At 42.4% G+C, this 14817-nt stretch overlaps 1 protein-coding gene across 1 annotated transcript in view; it reads right to left on the bottom strand.

The window, feature by feature from the left end:
* Positions 1 to 14817, bottom strand: part of acsbg2 (acyl-CoA synthetase bubblegum family member 2) — a 76426-nt gene that overhangs the window by 45713 nt on the left and 15896 nt on the right. Inside the window, 1 exon segment of the mRNA XM_072244427.1 lies at positions 1191 to 1312. Within this exon segment, the coding sequence (XP_072100528.1) occupies positions 1191 to 1312 (122 nt within the window).

The following is a 14817-nucleotide window of genomic DNA, read 5'->3' as shown; positions in this document are numbered from 1 at the left end:
CTCCTACAGTGCAAAGATCCTTTCCAGCCCTGATAAAATCTAGCCTTAAAGCTCGATTCAAAAAGGTCCTAAAGCTGCAGCCACTCACTCTGCGTTGCCAGTAATGCAGCCTTCCCTGCACTAATGCAGCCTTCTCCACTCCCCCCCACAAACACATCCACCATTGCAGCCCTCATTCTAAACATAATTCTGTATTCAATAAAGTAACAGCACATTGATCCATTTTCCTCCTCACTTAACCTATCTTAACCTTCAGAGACACAGTCCTCATCACAACTTTCGTTCCTACTCATTTCTGAATCATCAGTAAAATTTCACCACAGTTCACTCATCTCTTGTGCTGTTACTCATGCAGCCCTGTTGATATAGCAACTCTCCCTTGGCATCATTAACAAACGAGGCCCATCCATCTGAGGTGCTGCAGTGCAAATTCCACCCACCATCTGTGACTCAGAGTTGAGAGCCTTACCACAGAACTAACATTACATTTTCCAGTTATCAATCAGCTTCTCTGGAAGAGGCAGCATGTTGACGAAGATTTGAGAAAGAAACAAGCTTGAGGAGCAGAAAGGGAAATCACATGATGGCATGAGGCAAAGTACTGAAATAAGTACCGTAATGTTTACAGTAAATGTGGTTCCCTTGCCTTTGGTTATTTTAGAAAACACTTCTTTGATTTAAAATACCTGTTCCCCTACAAGCGTTATGTCATCAATGCAAAAAAAATGCAAAGTTTTTAAACTCAATCTATTCCATTAATAATATACCAATAATAATATACCAATAATATACCAATAATAATATACCAATAATATACCAATAATATACTAATAATATGGTTTATAACTTAATAGCTTCAAGTAAAATATCAATCTTGAAAAATGAACATCAAATTCCACCAAGCTCAATTACATTAACCGTCCCCTCCCTTCTCAAGACCAGCCGTCACCTCCCTTCTCAAAATAACCTCAAGACCTAGTTAGACAAGTTGATCATCCCTCAAGACGTTTCTTCTTGGGAACCAGTGATTTTGGAAACACCACTGCAAGTTTGAAAAAACTAGAAATCAAGGCTCCAAGTCATCCAATTCAAAAAGTGAAAGATAATCAAGGTCTTTTGGAAACATGTTTCCCTGATAAATGCTGAGCAGCCAGGTTATAAAATGCCCCACAGAGAAGGAACAGACTTACCATTGTTCTCAGGCACTTCCTTTTTTGACGAAGCCATTTCACAAGGGACTCCAGCAGTACATTCCAGATCAGTAGGTGCTGCCTGCCCTGTGTTATTCAGCATGAGTTCAGAGGGTGGTGTACTGTAACAGATCAGAGGAAAAATTAATATGTTTCTTGGTGAAATAAAGATACACAATTTCAATCCCTTTAAATTATTGCCAAACAGGGCTTAATTGTTCAATTTCCCTGAAAACACTGAGCAACTCGAGCTTGCTTTAGGAATCGTTGCTCTCCCACCCCACTTAACTCACCTTTGAGTCAGATAGCCCTGGGTAACGTTAACACTCTGGGGAGAAAGGTGGCTGTGCTGCCAGCCGGATGCAACACTGAGGGAGCACTACGACAGGGGTCCCCAACATTTTTTGTACCGCAGGCCAGTTTAATATTGACAATATTCTTGTGGACCAACCGACGGAGGGGGGGTGTTAATCACGACCGGAATATAGATAAGTCAACTATAAGTCACTTATAAGTGGCTAATACACTCAATTTCATTTCTAAAAGGGTTTATCTAATGAATATTAAACACAGCGCATATTTTCCTCATATGAATATAGTGATGTCAATTATAAGTCACTTATAAGTCAATACTCGAAGGGGGTTCCTTGTGTCCAGTCTATTCCGCAATTTAGTTTTCGTTGCATTCATTGCAGAAAACTCCGCTTCGCAGCGATATGATGTTGGAAATGGAAGCAATGTTTTCAGTGCTTTCGTGGCTATCTCAGGATATTTAGCCTTGACTTTGATCCAGAGTGCCGGCAGAGATGTTATGTCAAACATACTTTTCAGCCCGCCATCATTTGTAAGCTCGAGAAGTTGATCTCCTTCCCGTGCTGAGATGGATGACACGTGGGTAACGATCTCACTTGCATAATGACCTCGTGTGCGTTCAACTCCAACAGTGGGCGTGACAGGGAATGAGGAAAGGTGCGGCTGACTCATCGTTTCATATCGCCAAATCATATCGTTTCCTTGCGGCCCGGTAGCACATGCTTTGGTTGGGGACCACTGCACTACGTTAGTGAACCAGCTATTGAAACGTGACTCCATATTGTGTATGTGGCCTGGTTACACTACAATGCTATTAATAAAAATGCTGGAGACGGGAGTTAAGTTTCATGGTTCTTTACTGGCAGAAAACCAAACTTGGCACACACGTACAGATCAATACGTGCCTAATAGCTCATACAACGACGTGTTACTAAAACATAAAGTAGTCCCATATTATACAGTAGGCTATATGGTACACTCCTCCCCTTTTATTTTAATAGTGTATCAACTTTTTTTTACTGGGGCGCTACGCTAAACAAATATATTTACCCTTGACATACAAACGCCTACCAAGTGTTTACTTAGTAACCTAATAATATCAAATTATAATAAGCCCCTTTTTTTACATTTGGTCTTTTTTTTTTACTTTTGGTCTAAGACCCATTTATAACTCAAGTCTCGGGGGGTGGGGGGGGGGAGGTCTTCTCTGCCTCTCTGGGTAACGTCTGACCTGAAGCGTTTGCTTTGGGGAATGAGTCTCCACAGGTACATCAGGTGGGTCCTCAGCACTGATAACAGGCTTATCTGTGGATGAAGCTGATGTGGTCACATCAGGAGTGTTTCTATGTCAGGGGAGTCAGGGCAAGGTGTTGTTGTGTTTTCCACCTGAGCATTCAGGATTTGGTCCACATGATGTCTCCATATGTTCTCTCCCACCTGTACTCTATACATCAGTGGCCGGTCCGTGGCAGAAATTGTACCCGGCTGCCACTTTTCAGTCTGGTAATCATGTGCAAGAACTGACTGTCCCAGACTGAAGCTCGGTGTTGACTTAGCATTCAAGTGTTTGAACTGTCTGTTCTCCACATCACGCTGTACATCTGGTTTGAGGAGATCCATGCCATGCCGGACCTCAGGTTCCTGTTCAGAAACATCATCGCTGGAGTCTGATTAGTGGTTACATGTACTGTATTACGATAGGCAAGGAGGAAGTTGTCTATCTTGTGTTGCAATGGTCGATTTTTGCTGTCTATTGCCTTGATGGATTTCTTGAATGTCTGCACAAATCTTTCTGCCAAGCCATTTGTGAATGGATGGTAAGGGGCTGAGGTAAAGTGCTTGATTCCATTGTTCTTCACAAAACTTTGGAATTCTTCAGAGACAAATTGTCATCCATTGTCTGTGCAGATTTGTTCTGGTATGCCATTCCTGGTGAACATGGTCCTCAGGACTGTCATGGTCTTTTCCGATGTGGTTGTCTTCATTTTGATGACCTCTGGCCATTTGGAATGTGCATCAACAGCGATTAAAAAGATAAGAGTCCATGAATGGTCCAGCAAAGTCAATGTGCACTCGTTGCCATGGTGATGAGGGCCACTCCCATGGATGGAGACCATATAGCCTACTGTATAATATGGGACTACTTTATGTTTTAGTAACATGTTGTTGCATGCACTACTAGGTGCGTATTGATCTGTACGTGTGAGCTGAGTTCGTTCTCTGCCAGTAAAGAACCATGAAACTTAGCTCCTGTCTCCAGCATTTTTTTTAAATAGCATTGTTGTGTAAACAGGCCACATACACAACAAATTGGCGACGAGATTTATGAACCTACATCTTATCGGAACGCCATATTTTAGTTGATAACGACACTTGGAGAAGAGAGAGAATCTAGACGCATCTAGACGGAGTGCGCTCGTTGCACTAGCAAAAAGGACACGCGAGTCAAAAAAAAAGAAAACAAGGGGAGGACGGGGCTTAATTAACGTAACAAAGATGGTGATGATTGGAACCATTACAGCATTTAATAGTGGCATTGAAGACTGGGCAACTTACATTAAAGGAGTGGAGTTAACGGTGAGGCTAACTGTGTTAAGGATGAAAAGAAAGCCAGCGTCTTAGGCTACGTCCACACTAAGCCAGATAATTTTGAAAACAAAGCCTTTTCTCTTTGTTTTGACCTTCCGTCCACACTGAAACGGCATTTTCAGCCCCCGAAAACGGAGATTTTCAGAAACGGTCTCCAGAGTGAATAAATCTGAACACGCCTAATATCCGTTGTAGTGTGTATGGGGTAACCGGAGGTTTTTAAAACCGCTGCCGTGACGTGTCGCAACAGATGGCAGCAGCCCGGCATTTTGTTGTTTTATTATTATTATTATTACTTTATTGTCGCCAAACAGTTGATACTGGAGTGTACAATCATCACATAGATAATTGATTCTGCACTTTGCAGAACCTAACAATTTCAGAACAGACGGCAACGAGACTGAAGCCAGAAGAGTCAGAAATGTACTCACCAAATACTTTGACCCATAGCTTACTGAATAAATAAGTATACTCACTTTGCCCTGTTTTCTGTCCTTGCTTGTATGAAGGTAAGGACACCTCCAGTTTAAATTCCATGTGGAATATTTTGGAGGATCAAGAACCAAGGTGGTTTACCTATTTATGCAAGTACTTCTCTGACAATAGATGTGTAACAGCCTAATGTAACATTGTATGGAAATACAAGATAACACTGATGCAGACATGTTTTATACATTTAACAAGGTGCTTTACTAATACAACAGAGTTAGTCAGTTTTTCAATGTTCGTCGTCAGCCGGGTCATACTGTCTGTGAACTCCCTGTCGGTTGCCTCCATACACTCCAGTGTTTGTTTTTTTTAGTTTTAAGTCCTCCTATGCGAGAGCCAACAGCAATTCCTTTTAACTTTCTACTCTGTAACTGGACAAACACGCACCAAGTATACCGTTTCCTCTTCGCTTGTTTTCTGTGTGTCCTGCGCATGCCCAGTAGGAGGAGATTTGCCCAAATATCCGTCTAATGTGGACAGAGATATTTTGAAAAACGTTTAGTGTGGACGCCTGTCGTTTTTACTTGAAACTGGCGTTTTCAAAATTATCCGGCGTAGTGTAGACGTAGCCTTACTTAGTATAATGGGAGCAAAAACACACGGGCTGCTACGGAGCTTGTTAACCCCTGAAAAGCCAGCTGACAAAACGTTCAAGCAAACAGTAGACACTCTCCAACAGCATTTAAACCCCAAACCACTGGTCATTGCTGAAAGCTTTAAATTTCACAATCGGAACCACAGCAAAAATGAAAGCATTTCTGAATATTGTGCTGAATTGTGTAAATTATCAGAACATTGTCAATTTGGAGCTGGTCTATTGGACGCATTGAGAGACAGTTTAGTGTGTGGCATGCACTGTGAAACCACACAGAAGAAGCTTCTGTGTGAAAAAGATCTTACATTAGAGAAGGCACTGAACATTGCAATTATCAACGGAAACAGCAGCACAGGGTGCTTCCAAGGTACAACAAAAATCTCTAGAATATGATACAAATAAAATGTCACTGAACAGAAATGAAGGAAAGAAATTGTTACCGTTGTGGGAACATGTCACATGACTCTGATGACTGTTGGTTTAAAGACAAAGAATGCAGAAACTGTGGCAAACAGGGCCACACTGGCAGAGTATGCAAAGCTAGTAAACAGCAGAAAAAGGACAAAATACAGAGAAACAAGAAACCCCAGAAAGGAAAATATAAGTGTACACAAAACGAAAGAAAGCAGTTCTGATGAAAACAACTCAGACAAAAGTGAATTGTCTTGTCTGCAACTTCACAGCGTGAAAGAGACAGATGATCGAAGAGTAATATGGATCACTCCACAAGTGGCAGGCGTGAGACTGAAAATGGAGTTGGACACAGGCTCAGCCTGAACAGTGATCTCTATACACGACTACAAATGACTGTTTTCTCACATACCTCTGAAACGAACTAAACTACTGCTAAAGACTTACACAGATCAGACAGTGCATCCCAAAGGCAAAATTAAAGTGACAGTGACCTACAGAGACAAAACACAGCAGCTGAACCTCTATATACTGAAAAATGGAGGACCACCTTTGCTGGGACGTGAATGGCTCAGGAAAATCCAGTTGGATTGGCACACCATCAAGTCACTAGATGTGTCAGCAAAGGAGGGCAGCAAGGCTACATCTGAGAGACTGTCACAAATACTTGCTGACTCTGAGGAAGTGTTCATGAAAGAAATAGGAACACTTCAGGGCATGAAGGCAAGGATTGAGATTGAGGAAAATGCATGTCCAAAATTTCACAAAGCCAGACCAGTGCCATATGCAATCTGTCCTACAGTAGAGGCAGAGCTGAAAAATCTGGAGCAGACTGGGGTCCTGTCAAAGGTGGATTGGAGTGAATGGGCCATGACTATTGTTCCAGTGATGACGAAAACTTCCAGCACAAAACCAGGAAAACCAAGCAAGGTGCGCACATGTGGTGACTTTAAAGTGACTGTTAACCCAGTTCTCCGCACAGTACAGTATCCTCTACCTTGTATTGATGCCATCTTTGCCTCCCTGTCAGTAGGGGAACATTTCACAAAAATCGATTTGACCCAGGCTTATCTCCAAATGGAAATCGATGAAGCAGCCAAGAAATACCTGACAATAAATATACACAAAGGACTTTACCAATACAACAGGTTGGTGCCTGGCATAGCATCAGCTCCTGCAATCTGGCAAAGGGCAATGGACCAGGTCCTTCAGGGCATTCCAGGGACTCAGTGTTACCTGGATGACATCATTGTCACCGGCAAAGATGACAACGAAATCTTTCTAACCTTGAACAAAGGCTCACCAGGTTACGAGAACATGAGCTCAGAGCTAATCGACAGAAATGTGAGTTTCTCAAAAGGAAATCTCATACTGTGGGCATGTGATCAACAAGGATGGCTTACACATGTCTCAAAACAAGACAGAAGCGGTGCTTAAGGCACCACCACCTGAAAATGTGTCTCAGCTGAGAACATATCTTGGACTAGTAAACTATTACCACAAGTTCTTGCCTCACCTATCCACAGTCCTACACCCACTAAATGCACTGTTACAGACAGGGACACAATAGAAGTGGATGAGAGCTGTAAGAAAGCATTTCAAGAAACTAAAAGACTCATAACTTCAGACGGGGTGCTCGTGCACTTCGACTCCTCCTTACCTATCCAGCTAGCTTGTGATGCCTCGCCCTATGGGATAGGAGCTGTGTTATTGCACAAGTTTCCAGATGGCTCAGAAAGACCAATAGCCTTTGTCTCAAGAATGCTAACTTCAGCTGAACGCAACTACGCACAGATTGACAGAGAGGTCCTAAGCTTTGTGTGGGGAGTCAAGAAATTCAGTCACTACCTGTATGCCCAAAAGTTTACCCTGTTGACTGATCATCAGCCTCTCATGTCAAGCTTCAATCCAAGAAAAGGTGTTCTAGTGATGACAGCACAAGGGCTGCAGCGATGGTCTCTTTTCTTAGGAGGTCACAGGTATGACACTGAACACAAGGGGACCAAACAACATGGCAACGCAGATGGTTTGTCACGTTTACCACTGCCAACTTCAGAGATAACTACACAGCATGAAACATTTGAAAGCAGTTCAGGAAAAGTTAGGAAACTAACTAAATATTAAGTTAAAAAAAGGAATATGGGAAAAAAACTAGCTGACCAAAAAAGAAGCCTTTGAATCATTTGATTCTGATGGCTTTTTACACTTAGGCCAAACAATTTCTCTCCGTCCACCACAAAAAGCAAGATCTCCTGGTGGCTACCTCTGCTGCCGTGATGATGCCAAACGCAGGTTGAAGGAGCAACTTCTCATTCTGTCCAAGAAGCCTCCAACCTGATGGCTTGAATATCAATAATTTCTCACCCTCCTTTTTCCATTCCTCATTCTGGTTACCCTCTCACTGCCTCTCTCCTCTTCACCTGCCTATCACCTCCCTCTGGTTCTCCTCCAACTTACCTTCCACCCACGCTCCACTCACCTCTGCAATCAGATTCCTTCTTCATCAGCCTTTTACCTCTTCCACCTATCACCTCCCAGCTTCTTACTTCCATCCCACTCAGCCCCGCCCCACACCTTTTTTCACCAATCACCTGCCAGCTTTTACTCCTTTCTTCACCCCTCTCTTCCCGCCCCCCCCCCCACCTTCTTATGCTGCTTCTGCCCACTTACGTTCCAGTCCTGCTGAAGGATCTCGGCCCAAAACATCAAATATTTATTCCTGCCTGACTTGCTGAGTTCCTCCCTCATTTTGTGTGTGTTATTCAAGATTTCCAGCATCTGCAGAATCTCTATTGTTTAGGGTTCTTATAAAAAAAGGGTGGGTGCCTTAGTTTTGAATTCTTAAAACTTCATGGGTTGTGTGGCAGAGCCAGTAAAATCAAAACTAACAAATATAGCACTGTATTCCTATTTTAAAAGAAAGGGGAAATAGAAAATTTTTAAAAAGAGGAAACTTTAAGTCAATTTTCTGACATCAGTTATTTCAGTGCTATTAAGCAGTGGCCCTGATTGCTCAAATGTGCAGGGAGAAGCTGTGGTCAGTTGTTACCATTCACCTTTCTGAATTAGTTGGCCCTGGATTATGTCAATACTGAATGAGAAAGCTGGGCTGCCAGCCCAGAGTGGCACTGTACAACTGGGTACCAACCTGAGCAACACACACACAAAATGCTGGAGGAACTCAGCAGGTCAGGCCGTATCCATGGGAAGGAGTAAACAGTCATCTTTCCAGCTGCGACATGACTCCATATACTCTCTCAAACTGACGAGAAAAGCTTTCGGGTTCTATTTCCCAGAAGGTTGCTGAGGGGAATTAGGGAGTAAACAGCAGAGCTCTGGCCGTAATTTTCCGAACATAAAGACGTTAAGGGCGATGCCCGAGAAGAAATATTAAAATGTTGTAACCTTTCTCAGAAAAAAAATTGGTACATAAATAAACTTTGTAATTAGACAGTTTAAACACAATGGTGGGAAATGTTCTATAAATAAAGATAAAAAGACAGAATTAGTAGTGTCACTTAGATAAGTGGAATGAAAAAACAAAAAAGCTGGAACCAGTCAGCAGGTCAGGAAGTGCCTGCTGAAAGAGAAACAAGAGATAATGTCATTAACAGACAGCAGGCCCCATTCTGACCACAGTGCCCCCAATCCGAAATGTTAACTGTTTCTCTTTCCCATGAATGCCACCTGATCAGCTGAGTCTTTCCAGATCTGATCTTGGTGAAAGGAAATTACTTTAGACAGGTGGGGATTTTCAAGAGAGGGGCTATGGAGGGACTACTCTTGAAATGTACATACAGGCTTCCAAAAGGCTTTTCAGAAGGTGCCACGTAGTGGGCTTAATGAAGGTTTAAGGCTGTGGAATAAAATGGGCAGTAGTAGAAAATTGTTTAGAGGAAATGGAATGGAAAGTATGAAAGGTTGTGGTTTGGAGTGAGATTGACTGAAGAAACTGGGGATTTTCTCCTTGAAACTCAAGAGGTTGTGAGAAGATCTGGTAGAAAGGTTTAAACTGGTTAAGAGTACAGACAGAGTAGATGGAGAGGACCCTCTCCTATTGATGTATAGATCAAGAATTAAGAGAAACAGTGATTGGCTAAAGGAACCAAAACTACGTGACAAAATATATTGATTTTACAGTGACTGTAGGATCGAGAATGACCTGTCAGGGGTAGCAGTGGAATAAGATTCAATTGTAGGATTCAAAGCGGATCTGGATAGGTACTTGAAAGGAAATAATAAGCAAGGCTTTTCACAGAAGCTGGGGAGTGAGACCAGAAGGATTGCTTTTATGGTACAATATGGGTTCAATAGCTTCCTTCCACACCGTCCCAATCCGGTGATGCCAGTGTTGCGCGTGTACACACAAAGTGGTTAGACTCAAAGATCCATAAATAAGTTGGCCTGTATCTGTGCTGGTTGCTCTTTGACTCTGTGATTCATTATCACAAAATATGGAGACGGACAGTGAAAAGTGTCGTTTGTGCTAACAATCAACACAAGCCAAAGATGGGCTCCGGAGGGCCCACAAGGGTCGCCGCACATTCTGGCGCCCATACAGCATGCCTACCATATTCGTAGAACAATACAGGAAACAATAACAACAGCAGCAATATAACAGCAACAGAACAGCCCACCCAACCACACAGGCCTCTAGCCTTCAGTGGAGCCTGACCTCACAACATCAGGCCCTCAACCTCCCCAGCACACTCGGAAAATTTCATTCTAATGAGTTGATAGGTTACACATAAATGGTGAGTGGGGCTGGGTCGAACGAATCATGGACCACCATCATCCACTACCCAAAACTGCTGCCTTACAAATACTACTCAGACAGAACCCCGATACGCTGGTCCATTATTTGTTACAGATCACAGACTTGAATAAGTGCCTCAAAGAGTGGCTAACTCCTGTCAACGGAAACAAAACCATTAGCACCATTAACATAACAGTGTAGAATTTGATGTGAGAGTAAGAAGATTGGTCCAAAAATTACTACATAAAAAAAAGCAATATAGGGAGCCATATAAAGATTACACACAAAGATTAAAGCCTTGGCAGCAAACAGGTACAGCAACAGACAGGATAGCAATTAAAATCAGGGCGGATCACACAGTCCAGCTTGGAGGAGGGGGACTACCGTGTGGGATTGCAAGGCTGATGGGGTTAAATGGATAGGAGAGGATGAAGGTGGGGTCAATGTACAAGGAGTTGCAAACAAGCAGGAAAGGATTAAAGATAAGTATTTAGCTTAAAATGTTCATTCAGCTTGGAGTTATTCAATGGCAGTATTTTCCATTTTGAAAGATGTACAAATATCCTTCCTGAATCGTGGCTGTGTTGAAGACAAAACAGATAAAATTGTGTTGAAGTAATATTGTCCTTTGTTAATTGTGCTAACTTGCAGGTCAGTGGAATATTTGTTTCTGAATAAAGAAATAGCTTAAGTTACATAAGTCAGTTCTTCTTGTACTTGCTTAAGATGTTTAAAATGTATAGCTCAGAATTATTATTTTCTTCCCCCAACAGGAATTGGCTAGATGGACAACAAGCCCCTAGGAGAATACTGGAGGGAGGCCAGAGATCCCAGATCACTTCAAAAGGGAGGAATCCTAGAGATCCCCAAGGAAGACCAGAGACCCTGGGACAAGGGCTTAGAGTCCTGATCCTGGCAGCAGAGGCCTGATACTGCCAAATCCACAATATCTCAATCAGGGCAGGTCACAGTACAAGTAGTTTCAAAAAGTTAGAAAATCTGTCCTTTAGATTGTAAGACGATCACAATTTTCCACTCTTCATAGCTCAGTCTAACCACTGTTGTAAAATTATCTTATACTGATCTTATTTACTCCTTTGATGAGTCAACATTCAGCACTCCAATCTTAAAATGAAATCAGGCAGGTATGGTGAAAAATCTGAGGACTCTCAGGAATCAAAAGAATTCTTACATCATAAGCAAAAGATATATTATGCAGAACTTATTCTTAAAACTTACCCAAATATTATATGTAGTGAACTCAGTGGCCACTTTATTAGATACACCTGCTTGTTAATGCAGATATCTAGTCAGCCAATCATGTGACAGCAACTCAATGCATAAAAGCATGCAGACAGGGTCAAGAGGTTCGGTTGTTGTTCAGAGCAAACATCAGACTGGGGAAGAAATATGACCCGAATTATCTTGACCGTGGAATGATTGTTGGTGCCAGACAAGATGGTTTGACTATCTCAAAATGCTGATCTCCTGGGATTTTCACGTACAACAGTCTCGAGAGTTTACAGGGAATGATGTGAAAACCAAATGAAAAATCCAGTGAGCGGCAGTTCTGTGGGCAAAAACAGTGGTGTGCAGAAGAGCTTCTCTGAATGCACAACACAGCAAACCTTCCAATGGCTGGGTTTCAGAAGCAAAAGACCACAAACATACACTCAGTGCTCACTTTATTAAGTATAGGAGGTACCGAACAAACTGGTCACTGAGGCTAGTGGAAAACCCTTAAACAACTAATTCAGTCTGTTTCGCAAGAGTGAAAGTAGAGAAAACCCCAGAACAAAACAATCGTAAAATCAAACAATGAGAATGACTAACAATTAAGAACTGTAAAGATCAGAATTGTCACAAATGAAAAAAAATTATGATGCTAAAAATCTCAGGAGTCAATCTCCAGAATCTAGTTAAGCAAAGTAGAGATCTCATGTGTCCTTGGGTAAAGGTACAACACCCAATTCAAATAAAGAGAGCAGAATTAAAATTCCCAACCCCACCTTTCCAACTATATAGGTGGAACAGCTGGTTCAAAATTTCAGTCCTCAGTTTAGTGAAGGGCAGAGATGATATGTCGGGCTGCTAGTCTTAATCCAGCTCCCTACGAAACACACCACAACCTGCCGAAGGAGGAGTAAGAAACACAATGCTCCACAGGGGAAATCCCCATTGGTGTTCCTGGTAAATTTCTCCAAGCCCTTAAAAAACACAGGGTGGCATGAGGGAAATTAGTTATCTGTGTCACAATGGCACTAAGCTTTACTAAGCACCAACACAATTCTGTTGTATGTAATGAATTATGTGTATGGGATAAATAATGCATCTGCTCTCAGGCTAGAACACTTTCCTCCCTTGACTTTGTTTCGCCACCTGCTGAATGCTTCGCGAGAACCGTGGATCTGGCAGGAACCAGGACCCGGAGCCTCAGTGTGGATTTAATACTTCTACAGCTGAGCACAGGAAGGAAAGGACGGAACAGTCGGGAGTAGATACAGCAGCCAAGAATACGTGGAGGGAAGCAAGTGGACACCCTGGAACAGAATGCTTTTCCAATACAGGATGGAGGTTTCCTGACACAATAGATTAACAGTTACGGTTTAAGTCTGTAAGGTGTGCCAAAGTGTCTCTTTCAGGCAAAGGAGAGAGGAGAGGGTTGCCTGTTTTACCCCTATATCTTTGATGACACACAAGTTAGATATGTCACTCGTTCGCCAGTGTTCTTCCAGAACTGTGACTTTGGCATAAACATCAACATTTCCTTCATTGACAATAAAAGTATTACCACAGGTGCATAATAAATGACCTGACAATACATGCAAATAAGAAGCTCAGATTTAATAACCTGCAAAGCTCTCACTCAGGCTGGGGACACTCATTCTGCAAATGAATCAATGGCAATTCCATGAATGACAGGCCAAGAGTTCATTTGCGTGCAACTCCCCAGGAAATGGGACAACAGTAGCAGGAATGGGGTGCTGGAAAGGACTTCACATAATGTCATCCACACGAAAAAGTCAACTGCTGGAAGTTTGTTAACTTCTTGCTTTTATCTCTGCAGAAACTGGAAAGCAAATGTTTAAAACATTGATACACAGAGGTTTACAGTATGTTTGCTGTCTTCGCACTCCACTGGCATGGACCAACAGGTGATGGTATATCTTATAATATTGATTCAGGGCAAGTCTTAGCTTACCAGAAAGTGGCTGAGTTACTGGAAAGGGGCACCATTTGTCCAAGTGGGAAGTTGCAAGCTGACTAATGCTGGTGAGCTGTCCAGCAGAGAAAAACTTACAAATTATACAGTGCCCTGGGAAAGTATTCAGCCCCCAACCCTTTGTTGACATAAATGAGTATTACAGCCAGGGATTTCGATCAATTTAACTGAGAATTCTTATTTGTGAATTACAGGCTCCTTTTTCACAGTAGAGCCCAAAAACACAGGGAAGATTATAAAGCCTGAAAAACTAAAAATTCAAAACCTGAAATTCGACAATTCAAAAGTATCTATCCCCCGCTCCCTTTGCTCAGTATTTAGTTGAAGCACCTCTTGCAGCTATTACAAGCCTGTAGACTTTTTTGGATAAGTCTCTATTAGGTTTGCACAACATGATAAAGCAAGACGTGCCCATTCCTCCTTGCAAAATTGCTCAAGCTGTGCCAGGTTAGTTGGGGAGTGGCAGTGGACACCAATGTTGAGATTTTGCTAGAAATGTTTGATCGAGTTAAGTTCATGACTCTGACTGGGCCACTCAAAGACATCAATTTTCTTTATTTGAAGCCAGTCCATGGTTGCTCTGGCAGTGTGCTTTGGGCCATTGTCCTGTTGAAAGACGAACTTCCTCCCCAGTTTAAGCTTTCTGGCCGAGGCTAGCAGGTATTTAATCCAGGATCTTCTGTATTTAGCAGCATTCATCTTCCCTTCAATCCTGAACAGATTTCCAGTCGCTGCTGCTGAAAGGCATCTCCATAACATGATGCTACCTCCACCATACTTTACAGTAGGGATGGTGTTACCTGGCTGATGCAAAGTATTAGATTTATGCCAAACATACTGTTTAAAAGGCCAAAATGTTTCACTTCAGTCTCATCCAACCACAACACCAACATCTTCGTCCACCTCTTTACAGTATCTTCCAAGTGACACTTTGCAAAGTCTTTGCGGGCAAGAATACGTTTTTTTTTTTGGGCAGGGTTTCTTCTTTGTCACTCCTCCATAAATACCCTTTTTGTGCAAGGCCTCAGAGATTGTGGAGCCATGAACTTCATCTCCAGTTGCAGCCGCTGATTTCTGCAGCTCACACAGAATGACTGGTGGTATCACATTAGCCTCTCTTACAAGTGTCATTCTTCTCCAGTGACTAAGTTTAGAGAGGCTACCCGACCTAGACAGTGTGGCTGTGGTTTCACGAAGGACTGCACTGAGCTCTGAGGTTATGTTCAGTGCCCCTGAGATGATCTCGTACCCT

Source organism: Mobula birostris, chromosome 26 (assembly GCF_030028105.1).
Source record: "Mobula birostris isolate sMobBir1 chromosome 26, sMobBir1.hap1, whole genome shotgun sequence".
Lineage (NCBI taxonomy): Eukaryota > Metazoa > Chordata > Chondrichthyes > Myliobatiformes > Myliobatidae > Mobula > Mobula birostris.
The sequence above is the reverse complement of the archived record's forward strand: the minus strand, read 5'-3'. Positions and strand labels throughout refer to the sequence as shown.